Genomic DNA, 12912 nt, shown 5'->3' on the forward strand with positions numbered 1-12912 from the left:
AAGGACTTTCCGTAGAAGGGGGCAACGGGCTGTTCTCTGTTGTCTCACGCTGGAAGAGGCTCAGTTACCGGAGGACTAATTTTTGCCTGAGTGTCAGCTAAAGCTTATTGACAGCTCAGAGAATTGTCTGGTGGTTCTAACCAAATAACAGGAAGGGATCTTGGGGGTTTTCTCGTCTAGGAGACCCTGTACCCATTTCAGAGAAATGGCCATCCGATCTCTTCTTAAAAGCCTCCAGCGATGGAGTGCCCACAATTTCTGGAAGCAGCTTTTTTCACGGATTGATTGTTCTCACTGTTAAGGAAATTTCTCCTTAAGTTGTAGGTTGCTTTTCTCCTGAATTAGTTTCCATCCGTTGCATGTCCTGCCTTCCAGTGCTTTGGTTGACCCTCCTCTTCTTCGTGGCAGCCCCTCAAGTATTGGAACACTGCTATCATGTCACCCCTAGTCTTCCTTTTTTTTTTTTCACTAGACATACCCGATTCCTGTGTTTTAGCTTTCGGTTCCCTAATCCTCATTATTGTTCTTCTCCGCACTCTTTTCTAGAGTCTCAACGCTTTTGAATCTCTCTTGCTCTTCTGGGAATCTGTTTTAGAACTCCTATTTCTTTCTCTTTGTATTTTATGGGTTCATCCCTCGCTCTTTGTAGTATCTCTGTTTTTTACTGCTTTTTTGGGCCACGCTATTGCATGTTGTTCATTTGCGCTTAACCATGCATCTTTCAGGCAAAAAGGAATTTTGAAATTCACAGGTATGGTGACATATTTCTCAACCATGAGAATGGACGACTGGGCTCCCGGTACAAGAAAGCTGTTTATAGGGAATACACAGACGGGACATTCCAGACGCCAAAGAACAGAACGGATGCTGAGCAACATCTGGGGATATTAGGTAACCCACTGAAACTTTCAGGTGTGACTTTCATTTCAGTTAGTAGAATTTTAAACTCTTTCTGTAAATTATTCTCAAAGGTGCATTTTTTTTTTCATACACTCCTGATAAGCTTTGCAGCTTCTCATCCAAGAGATTTCCATCCCAGAAATGAAGATTCTCTTTGGTATATGGATAAGATGAACAACCATTTGTCCAGGATGGAATAAGGACTCCTGCCCTGGGCAACTCCAATTGGGTCTTTGGGGGAGGGGGATAATTTGGATGGGGTGTGTGTGCGTATGTTCAAGATAGTCCTTGGCCTGTTGACCATTCAACAGCCGTCAAAAGTTAACGACGGCGTGAAACCAATTGTGGTTCCAGGAGCCCTGCAGTCACATGACTGGGGTCTGGACCCTCGGCAGCCGGTTTGCACTTCTGGCCGACTGCAGCGCCCCCACAATCCCACAATGGCTATTTGCAATCTTCCCTTCTGGCTTTCCCAAGAAAGTGAAAGTGGAGGCCAACACCAAAGGTCCCCGGTCACTGGGGTAAGTAGTCTCTCCCCCCCTTGCCCCCGCCCCGCAGTGTTTCTGCACCTCTGCCGTGCCCGTTCTTGGGGCATCTTGGGGCACCCTTTCCGAATTGGACCGTCTTTGTGACAGAAGTTCCAATCCCAATTGCCATTATAAGCCAAGGACTACCTGTAAAGGGTCCCCCATTTTTGCACTGAGAAAGCACCTCAGCTTATTTCAAAGCTTCCCTCTGCTTTCCCTCCCCTCCCCCCTCCCTTTCCAAAACCCAAAGAGCTTCTGCATTGGCCACGTGCCCTGGGTTAAGCGTGTCGGGAGTGGGCAGAGAAGCATCCATGGCACCATTTTGGGTCAGCGCATTGGATTCTTTGGAGACGTCCCCGCAAGCTTTGGGGAAAGTGTGATGGACAACAGGTCTTTCTGGCTTCTCTGGCACAGCTCATCAAAGCCTGGGAAGGAAGGGCTGCAAGGGACCTTGGAGGTCATCTAGTCCAACCCCCTGCCCAAGCCAGGAGTCCTTACTCCATTCTGGACAAACGGTTGTCCAATCTTTTCTTGAAAACCTCCAGGGATGGAACATCCACAACACCGAGAAGCAAACTGTTCCATTGATTCATGGTTTTCCCTAATTTTCTCCTTAATTCCAGGTTGACAAGCATCCACCTCTTGCTTCCTGCCCTGCCTTCAGGTGCTTTGGAGAGTAAACTGATGCCCTGAGCAGGTCAGGAAGCCATGGGGTCCAGTGGAGCTAAGCAAAGCGCTGGCTCCTTCTCTCTTGGAAGCTGCTTGGAGGGGGCTACACTTTGCTGTTCACCAGAAGAAGCCCCACTTTGGAGTTTTGCAAACCCCCAGCCACTGTTCTTTTCCTTTATCCTCCCCCCTTCCAGGTCCCTTTATTTGGGCAGAAGTGGGAGATGTGTTGAACATAGTTTTTAGGAACAATGCCACGCAGCCTTACTCCATTCACGCCCATGGAGTCCTGGAAAAGAACCACAGGGACTCCAAGACAGCAATGCCTGGTGAGTCTTGCCAGCATTTGGCATTTCCTTGGCAACCTACCTGCCTGAGTTTTGTTTCTTCATTCACATGTATTGCGTCTGTGTGTCTGTGTACCAAACAGTCCACAACTGCATAATCTGCCCTAAAATGAGGACAAAAGCCTAAAAGGCCTTAACAAATATGAATTTTCAATGCAGTCCTAAAACTAGCTTCTGGATGGACAGGGTGGCGAATTGAGAAATTCCTGGTGAGGAAGATTTCCTTTCCTGATTCAGAGAATCCAGAGTATCGGCTATTAGGCTGGGTCGATGAAGAGAGGTAAAAAGGAGAAGGTCCTTATGCGGCCATGGTGGCCATCTTGATTTTTTTTTACCTGTCCTTTGTTCATTCCCCTTGTCCCATCTTTTCCCCTAGGACTGGAGAGGTGCTTCTCTTTTTGTTTTGGGCAGTGATCATAATAAAGATCATAGTACGCCCTTTTTTTATATCAGTGTTTCTCAGCGTCAGCAACTTTAAAATATGTGGACTTCAACTCCCAGAATTCCTCAGCCAGCTAGAATTCTGGGAGTTGAAGTCCACACTTCTTAAAGTTATTGATGGTGATATGTGGACTTCAACTCCCAGAATTCCTCAGCCAGCTAGAATTCTGGGAGTTGAAGTCCACACTTCTTAAAGTTATTGATGTTGATATGTGGACTTCAACTCCCAGAATTCCTCAGCCAGCTAGAATTCTGGGAGTTGAAGTCCATGCTTCTTAAAGTTATTGAGGTTGAGAAAGATTGAAGTATACCATAGTCCAGTGAGGGAGTTAGGCTGTGAGTGGAAACTTGGTCCAAGATCAGCAGTGAGCTTTGTGGCTTAATAAGAGTTTTTATTTCAGATTTCCCCAGTTGTCATCTGAAAGCTAATTATGGTGTCCCACTGGCTCACATAACAACGCTAGTTGTGTTATTCCATCTCTCTTCACCCGCAATTGCTATGGAAGTCAGCCAGAGTTCCCAAAGTGTCCTTTGAGCAAATGCAGAAGTATTAAATATATTTAAATAAATACAAAATAGAGCCAAAACATGGTTTGTGAGCAGCAGGTAAAAAGAACATTATTGTATAAGGAAAAACCCACACACTCCAATCAAATGAGTTTTAGTTGCACAATAGCAGAGAACAATATTCTTAACCCATCAACTAAGTAGGGCTGTGCTGGTAGAAGCATTTAAGCTAATAATCTTGGTAAAATATAAATTTGGTTTGTGAAAATTAGCACAGATCGAAGAAGAACACATGCAGACTATTGTTCCAATGAAGGTATTGTTGAATCAACAAGGGGACAAAGGCGGTCCTGGATATTAGCCGATGCTAACACCTAAACAGATATCAATTTAAGTCTGCGTATATAGTGACTTAGGTGAGCTGTTGGTTTTCTCATCATATGTGCTCTCTTTTGTAGTTTGGTGTTCATGAGGAGGACTTTATATCTGAAGGCCTTAATTTTCAGAGGCACAATCCCCTGTAGCTAAAATTCCTAACAAAAATGTGAAAATCTTTCTCTCCTAGGAGAAATTGTAACCTATCAATGGGATGTTCCTGAAAGATCTGGTCCAGGACCAAACGATTCAGCCTGTTTGAGTTGGATCTACTATTCCACAGTGGATCGTGTCAAGGTGCGTGTTTTTCCATTCCTCAGTGTTGATGGCCTCTCCCAGGGTGGGATGGAGCTGTCCAAGGAAGGGTTAGTGGTCAAGGTGGAGACTAGGAATGGCTGAACCCTAGCCATGGCGACTTTGAGGCTGTCATTCTCCCTCAGCCAAGATTACCTCATGGACTGGCGGTTGTGGGGAAAATGACAGAGGAAGTCTCATGTATGTCATCTTGAGCTCACCAAGGAAGTGGTGTGTGTGTGTGTGTGTGTAATATACCCCTCACAAACAAATCGGCATGCTAGAAGCTGTTTAGTCACTTCACAAAAATAAATAATAAAGCAAAAGAGACATGAACATACATGAGGCTCCTCAAAGCAGTTTTCCTACCTCAGTTTTTCTCTTCCTTTTGTTCTTCCTGCATGGAAAATGAAGGAGCAGCTTCTCCTCCTTTCAAAGAAGTCTGACCTGCAGCTTATATAAGCTGCCCTTCCCTCTGCCATGAATTTAGCCCTGGTTATTTCACATTACGTCCTATTGCTGCCCTAACTGAGCCCAGAATTAGTCTTATTTAAATCATGCCAGTTGTTAAGTGGGTCACTATGTGTCCACACCCAGTTTTACAATCTTTTTTTGCAGCGGTCATTAAGCAAATGTCATTGTAAAGTAAACCCCATGGTCATTAAGTCAATACTGTGGCCATTTAACTAAACTATTGTCATTAATGGGCGCTATTTGCCAAAAACCTGAAGTAAATGCTGGGTTCTGACAAAAATGTTGTAAATTGTGATCATGTGACCCCATGGGGGGACACTACAAATGGCTGTAAATGAGGTCCACTTGCCAAGCACCCAAAATAGGACTGCAAGACCACAGGGGGCGGACAGTCGTCAGAATTTTAAATCCAGGTTGTTGGTCTGGGAAAGTCCGTTGTAACTGTAAGGGGTCAGTTGAGGACCACTTTAGCAATGGCTGAGGCAAAACAAGCTGAGTAGGATTGGACTGAGTTTTACTATTCCTTTATTCTGGTGTGTCACACCTATTTAAACTATTTAAGGGCTTACCTGATGCAGCTGGCTGTGCTCTGCGCTGGTGTGTTAATGAAAAGTGTGTGGAGTTCTAGCAAATGTATGCAAAGAGTTTTTGCTGTCTCCTTTCCTGGCAGGATTTGTACAGTGGGCTCGTTGGCCCCTTGAAAGTTTGTCGTAAAGGGACCCTGGATTCTAACGGGAGAAGGAAAGGTGTGAGCAAGGAATTCGCCCTCCTCTTTTTGGTTTTTGATGAAAATCAGTCTTGGTACCTTGAGGAGAATGTGAAGATTTATGTCCAAGGGGATTGGAACCGTTCCCACCAGCAGGACGAAGAATTTATGGAAAGCAACAAAATGCATGGTTTGTAGATATCTTACGCTTTTTGTATTAGCGCCAGTGGTGGGATTCAAAAAATGTTTATTATCGGTTCTGTGGGCGTGGCTTGGTGGGCGTGGTGTGGCTTGGTGGGCGTGGCTTGGTGGGTGTGGCAGGGGAAGGATACTGTAAAACCTCCATTTCCCTCCCCACCCCACTAACCTGCTTTGCCAGGTCGGATCTCCTGTGCAGAAGACCCCCATCGATCAGCTGGGACTCGGGAGGCAGAGAATAGATGGGGACGGGGCCAGTCAGAGGTGGGATTTGCCAGTTCTCCGGAACTGGTCAGAACCTGCTGAATAACGCCTCTGATTAGCACCCATGAAGCACCACCCTTCTTGCAACACACGTTGCAAAAAGAAAATTACCTCTCTTCCTGATTTGATTGTTCCACGTGCACATTCCACTTGAGAATGGTGTGAGGTTTCTGGAGAGTCAATATGCATACAACTTTAATTTCCTTAGGAAGAGCTCATTAGATAGAGGTTTTGTCATAAAAAAAATCATTTTCAGTAGAAGAAAATATCTGTAGTTCAGGGTTGAACTTATTGCTCTCTGACCTTGGTTATTTACTTGCAGATGTTTTGTAGCCCTAGTAGGTAACCTCATCAGTGTAAGTGAATGTGGGGTTTGTTCTCTGTTTGTATCTAGTAGCCTGCTCTGCCTGTGTTGGTGAAGGTAGGTGTGGTTTTTTCCCCCTTGCTAGTTTCCTGATTACGGTATTGTTTTCTGCTCGATTGTTTGTCTGATGTTAATTACTGTTTATCTGGACGTTAGTTGTTAGATAAGATGCGTTCTGGTATTTTTGTTTCCGTCTTAGCTTTTTTTATTGTCTCTTTTAGCCTAGTGTCTAAATGTTTATCTATATTACCTATTAATGGTTTTGTCTGAATGCCAAGCTTAAAGGAATTCCCTAGCATTTTTGGATTTAACTCTTCTGGGAAGTTGAGTTGTGATTTTGGAAATGGAGCATTTGCTTAGTGTGGGTTGTTGTTTTTTTATAGAGTTTTGTTTCTGATTTGCTATCATTTCCTCTGCTGATAACGATATCCAAAAATTTTCTTCTTCCCTTTTGAATTTTATTCCTTTCAAGAAGTTGTTGGATTGTTTCATGTGTCAAAATGCTCAGAATCCTGGACCTCATTGACATCGGCCTCACTACCCAGGTTTGATGAATAGATACATCAACAAATCAGAGGAAAAGCCATTCCCAAGACTCGTAGCAGAGGTGGCAATGCAGCATCTAGAACCTGTAGCGCTCCCAGTAATACCATCAAAACTATGGATCCAGTAGGTGTGTCATCATCATCATCCAACAATGAAAATCATATTGTACAATTTAAGAAGATGCTTGGTTGATACCTAGGATGCTGCCTGCAACCCGTATAAACCATCAGTGCCAGTCAATGATATTTGTGATACATTTTTAAATGTTCAGTTGACTTGAGTTTTGTGTTTCATGAATAAAAGAGATAATAAAAATCATAATAGAAAGGAAGAAACAAGAAAAGACACATGAAACAATAACTTCAAAGGAATAAAATGTCTTATGTTTATTATTTGTTTAGTGAGTTTTTATAAGGATTTAATTGCTAGATTGATGAGGTGCATCGCCTTGAGTTGTGCGCTATGTGGATGGCTGTATAAAATATATAAGCAGGCCGATTTGGAGAACAACTGTTTTCTACCTCTACAAAGCAATTTCAGGTAGACCTTAGGGCCATAATGGAGCCAGCCAGTTAAAGTTGTAACTCATGACAGTTGTAATGTGTGTCATCATGTGACTGACCCAATTGTATGAGGGGTTGTTTTTTTTTTGGTACAAATTAAGTGAACCTGGGTTTTGGCAAAAACCTCGTAAATCGTGGGCACATGACCACAGGTTGCTGCAAATAGTGGTAAACGCAGGCCGTGATCACATGACTGCGGGAGAAGGGACAGTGGTTGGAACTTGTAAGTATCTTTTGGGGGTCCATTGTAACTTTGAATGGTTGCTAAGCAACTGGCTGTAAGTTGAGGATTACTTGTATAGACATTTTGGTCCATATCATTTATGATAGCCTCTGTGACAGAAGACAAAAGACAGAGAAGAAGCCAAAAGTCGAAAATGTCGCCGCAAAGTGAAGTGCAGTTCAAAGTCCTCCTTGGGGTGGAGATTGTAGGTTGGCTGCATCGTTTGTGGTGGATGTGATCCAGTCAGAGGCAGAGAGAAGAATTGCTGACAGTTCTGCAGAGGCAAAGGCCCTGATCCTGAGGAGAAATGCAAAGGCTCTCACTTTGGAAGGGGAAGCAGTTCTTTGATTCTTTGTGAGACAAAGGTCCTGCCTTTATTAAGCAGAAATCTCTTCTTTCCTTAGCAATCAATGGTAAAGTATATGCAAACTTGCCTGGCCTGGAGATGTGTGAAGGAGACTGGGTGAACTGGTATTTGCTGGGAATGGGCCAGGAGATTGACGTACACACTGTTCACTTCCATGCAGAGACATTCATCTACCGGGTGAGACTCCCCCCAAAATGATACAGAAGCTTCCCCCCACTTCACTTAAAGAACAAATCTAGGGAAGGATCGGGCCTCCTGTCTTGCAGTTAGTTTGGGTGTCCCAAGTTGGCAGGTTGGATTCTTTCCTCTCCCCAGGTCTTCCCAAGCCAACTAAGTTGAGCAAACTTATAAAATGCCTAACTCTCTGGCCATGGAATTGGAAGTAGCTAAACATTACCCTCTGGCCATCACTCCTATTCTAGATTTTCACTCTTTGTCCTTCCATTTTGTGTATCAGAATGGCAAGAGTTACCGGGCTGATGTGGTGGATCTCTTCCCTGGGACCTTTGAGATGGTGGAGATGCAGGTTGGCAATCCTGGCACCTGGCTTCTTCACTGCCACGTGGCTGACCATATCCATGCTGGCATGGAGACGCTTTTCACAATCCTACCCCGCCAAGGTAAGAAGAAAGCTCGTGGTGCAAGTGGGGCTCAATCTGTTTGGGGAGCTGTGCCCATCAAAATCACTCCGTGGCTCCGAGGCACATCCAACCCCCTTGGAAACCAAGGATGAAATTCCAGAACTAGGAAAGCTTCAGGATAAGCGATGAATCAGTAGAGAACAGCCGCTGGGAAGACCAGGAAAGCTCATGGTGTTGTAGCAGATGTGCTTGCTTAGCGATGAATTGTGGACAGAGAAGAATGTGGATAATTGGAAATAATTGGAATTGGACTTCTCTGTCTAAGTCCAGTCCAGGTCCATTCCAGTGTTCAATTCAATCAGAACCCATTCAAAACTTCAAATTTAGTCGCTAATCCAGCAGCACAAAGGAGTTCCGGGGATGGGAATGAATGTCTATTTGCCTCAGTTCAAGAGTGGAACATTGTGATGCTAAGGAAAAAGAAGATCTGGATTCACTTCTCTTTGTAGAAGCTGGATTCCATGCATGGATCTCTTGTGCTGCTCTGTGTGTCCTCAATCTCCCTTTGTGCTTCACAAAACAGTCCTGATTCTGCCATTTATTTCTTTTCAGATTCAGAACATTGCGGTTACAATGTGTTCAAAATTACAGGTACTGTGTTTTCATATTTCTCTTCAGATAACTCTTTCAGATATCATGATTGATAGAGATAATCCGAGTTTGAAATCTTTTCTCCCTTCCACTGTTCTTTTCCCGTGATCCCAAATAGTCACCCTGGAATATTGCTAATCTCTTCCAAATCAAGACTCCAACTTTGCACACCCTCCAGCAATTTTTCCTCTATCTTCTGGAAATTCACTTCTGAATCTTAACTGTCGAACCTTTATTTATCATAGCAAGATTGCCTCTTACGCATGGTTTTCAGATTTCAGCCTGTGGTTTAGGTGAAACTGCTGGGGTGTAGCTGTGGCATTTTGGCTGAAGTGCAGTTAAACATCATGCTCAACCATGCTGTACCTGAATCCTATACAAACAAGCTGTTTTAATCCTTGCCTTTGTCTTGCCAATTTCAGGAAAACCAGGGACTAGTGTAATGTATGAATCCAGACTTAAGCTCAAGAATGACACAACTGGAAGAGATTCTGTTCAGTCAGCTTGGTTCAATCCCAAATTCTAAATGATTTCACAAGATTTCCAGTTTAGCCATGTTCTCCATTTAGGTTTCCAACCGTGGGGAGCTTTTGATTGACTTGAGTCGGCTATTATACAATTATCACGATTGTTCTCCGGTTTTCAATGGTTTAAGTTATTGAGTTCCTCTTGGTCCTTAGTTTGACTTTTTTCATAATTTCTTTGACTTCCAGCAGAAACTTCTGAAGAGGTAGCTGGGGATCCTTCTGTAGAAGACCCTGCGGAAGCTTCTGAAGAAAATATCTCCCATGACATAACTTTGTTTGGCTCAAGGCTAGACCACGAACACGTAGAAGCGGCAATTATTACCCTTGCGGTGGCTGGGGTGGTGCTCTTCATCACCGCCAGCGCTCTTCTTGGAGTGATCGTTCACCTCAAGAGACAGAAGAGGCTGAGACGCAACAAGCGGTCTATATTGGATGAAAGCTTCAAACTGATGCGAAGTCAAAAGCATGACCTTTAGAGAAGAATGGAAGAGATCCTGGAAGCTTTTAAGCCAGGAAGTAGTAGTGAAAATGGCCCAGAATAGGATTTAGCAATCATTTTCTGAAAATTCAATAACAAATTTTACTAGTAAGTCCTTCTGCCTGTTATATCCACTCTACATTTTAAGGTTTCAGGTATCCCAAGAACTCGGATGGATTCCCAGATCCTTCGTTGAATGACAGGACAGAACCTTAAGTAAAGCCCTCCAGAGTTATGGGCGGACAATACATTTGATAAATAAGTAAGTAAATAAATCCAGACTGGATACTTAGTCAAAACCCCTCAGGTCAACAGTTCCCATCATCTTGCATCAGCTTATTCGCTACCTGATGCTACAGTACAACCTGAGACCTGAATCTCTTGCCTTCCTTCATTCCTGAGTCAAGTCAACATTATGTGAGATTAGCTAATTACGTTTCTATGTGTTGAACATAACACTTGGTTGGGGAGAAGCAACAGGCACAGAGAAGGTTCTCCAAGAGGACAGGGCAACAAGCATTTCTTTGAAACAGGTTTCAACCGTGAATTGTGGAATTCCCTTGCTTTGAACTCCTTTCATTCCTCAGCCATTGTTTATTTCAGAAGAACTCCTGTTTGACTCAACCACCCTAGGACTTTCTACCTAAAAGGCCAACGATGATAAAACTGATCTGGCTTATAATTAAAAGAAGTGAAATAATCGTAGTTTGGGGATCATATTTGTTGACCAATCTTTCCTAAACTAGGAACCTGAGTTGGGATTGCACCTCCCAGAATTACTGGCATTGCGGAAAGTGGGGGAAACAATTGTAGACATGGGAGGGTGACAGTGAGAATAAGTGAAGAATTGTAATTTGGCATTAATTTATTAATGTCAAGATGGCACCATTATGGACTGGTTCACATCTTCATTATACGATTGTTGGTACCTGTTGAGAACCTGATTTCCATCCAGATTTCAAGAACCGAAAGGGCACTAAAGGAGCCCTGGACCTTAGCCTGATGCTCAGGTTCAACCAAAGACCCGAAGGTGGTTAAGGCTTCTGATCCAGAAAAAGAATTTGGCAAAGGCCTTCACCATTGAAACAGAACCAAATATTTTAAAGATCAGAATGAAAGGAAAATGAAACACCGCAGGGTCTGAGGACGGTATCCCTGTTTCTGGTGTTCAGTTCAGTTTGCCAACTAAACTTGGTGAAAGATCCAAGATCTTTATTGAAGACTTATCCGTGTAGATGGGTAGAAATTCATTCATTCTTGGTTTTTTTAATAAGAAAATGCCAACATTTGTTGGTTTGCCAATAAAAAGTGATAGAAACAAATTAAGTTTAAAAGAGCCTCATATGGGGGGGGGAGAAAATCATTGCCCCCCACAGCGAGCTATGGCTTCCTCGGTTCCCAAGGTGGCTTCCCAGAGAGGCCAGGGATGGAGATCAGGCAGACTCCAGCCCGGGGCTCTGGGGGGCTCTGGGAGACCCCAGGTGTCCGCTTGCTTTGCTCCATGGATCTCTGGATCATAATAGGGGCATTTCGTCAAATCTTCAGAGCAGAGGTGGCACGTGGTGAGTGCCCAGCACCCGCTGCTTCTGCCGCGCTCCAGACAAGCTCAGATTACCTCATGGGCATGCAGATGCATCGGACGGCTTTTGGGAAACCATCTCGCTACCCGTTGGGCGCAGGAGTGTCGATGTGTTCTGTCTCCCACAAGCACCAAACAATGCCAGTTGCTTTCTGTCTGGAAATGAGTTGTTTGGGTGTCAAGGTTTACAATAAGACAACAAACGCGCTCCTCCCAACCTTGTTTCTTGGAAGTTTGCTCTCAGAGTCCAGCTGGCTTTTTGTACAGGATCAACCGGCCATACGGTGAAATCCTGCCATTTCACCACCTACTCCAAATGGCACCGGACGGTCAGCGCTCCCCTCTGAGGCCCTGCATAGAATGCCACACAATGCCCGGCCATCTGTGGCATCCCACAGGGAGGGTGGAAGTCAAATGATCTCTCCGGTGGCAGGAACAAACCTCTACGTGGCCCTATCCTGCTGGCACCAAAGAGGAACTAGCCAAGAAGAAGAGTTTGGCACGGGGAGAGAATGGCCACATTCTGGGTCAAGACTTCCAAAGGAGAAGGGGAGGGGTTGGGGATTAGGAATTTTCACCCAATATGGCTGAGTTTTTAAAAACAAAAGCCAGCATCCTGGAGGAGTCAGGCCCACCTTAGAAGGGAAGTTCCTCAAGGATTTTGGCCAAAGCCTCAACAGGGAGAGGTGAGGGTCGGGGTAAGGGGGCAGAGAGTGGGATGGGGGAAGGGCGGGCCTCGGTTCCAGGTCATCAGAGTTTCCCCATTTTCGCATTTTTCATCTGTCTCCCTTTTTTAATTTGAGCTCACGTAGTAGACACCTTTGCCTCGTTGGGTACAGTGTAACTTCCTTGGGCTGTACCCATTTCAGTCAAAAGACACATATGAACAGCAGAGGGCCTTATCTTAAGAAAAGACAACTACAGAATAAATACTAGGATTCTTAAAGTCAACACGGCCACTAAAAAGTCATTCATGATTCATTCCGGAGAGATAATGTATCTTTTCTTTTATGTACACTGAGAGCATTTGCACCAAGACAAATTCCTTGTGTGTCCAATCACACTTGGCCAATAAAGAATTCTATATTCTATTCTATAATTATAAGCCTTTAAAACCATGAGTTATTTGGAGGGACCGATCAAAGTGCCACGGAGGCCATTGGTCGAAAGGACTCCGGCTACCACCAAGGACCCTTTGGGTTAGAGGCAAAAAAGCAGAAGTCCAAGGCAACCGTTCTGAACCGTTTTCCTTCCCGAGCAAGGAAAGTTTACATGGAAGGAGAGCTCGCAAAACCGCGTTTCGGTGAAGAAGAATCGATTTTATTTCGCAATGC

General features: G+C 44.2%; 1 protein-coding gene across 7 annotated transcripts in view; it reads left to right on the top strand.

Annotated features, from left to right (window-relative positions):
- Positions 1-11277, top strand: part of HEPH (hephaestin) — a 47982-nt gene extending 36705 nt beyond the window's left edge. For 5 of the 7 annotated variants that reach the window (XM_026674625.2, XM_087972029.1, XM_087972033.1 and 2 more), the window contains 8 exons: positions 752-891; positions 2291-2422; positions 3954-4060; positions 5202-5427; positions 7800-7939; positions 8220-8382; positions 8956-8994; positions 9708-11277. In XM_026674625.2, coding sequence (XP_026530410.2) covers positions 752-891; positions 2291-2422; positions 3954-4060; positions 5202-5427; positions 7800-7939; positions 8220-8382; positions 8956-8994; positions 9708-9997 — 1237 coding nt within the window. In that variant the 3' untranslated portion in view covers positions 9998-11277. The remainder of the gene's footprint in view (positions 1-751; positions 892-2290; positions 2423-3953; positions 4061-5201; positions 5428-7799; positions 7940-8219; positions 8383-8955; positions 8995-9707) is intronic. The other 2 variants (XM_087972032.1, XM_087972034.1) reach the window with 1 other exon arrangement.
- The last annotated feature ends 1635 nt before the right edge of the window (positions 11278-12912 follow it).

Source organism: Notechis scutatus, chromosome 10 (genome assembly GCF_049901735.1).
Source record: "Notechis scutatus isolate UNSWTSFEM ecotype Mainland chromosome 10, rNotScu1.2, whole genome shotgun sequence".
Classification (NCBI taxonomy): domain Eukaryota; kingdom Metazoa; phylum Chordata; class Lepidosauria; order Squamata; family Elapidae; genus Notechis; species Notechis scutatus.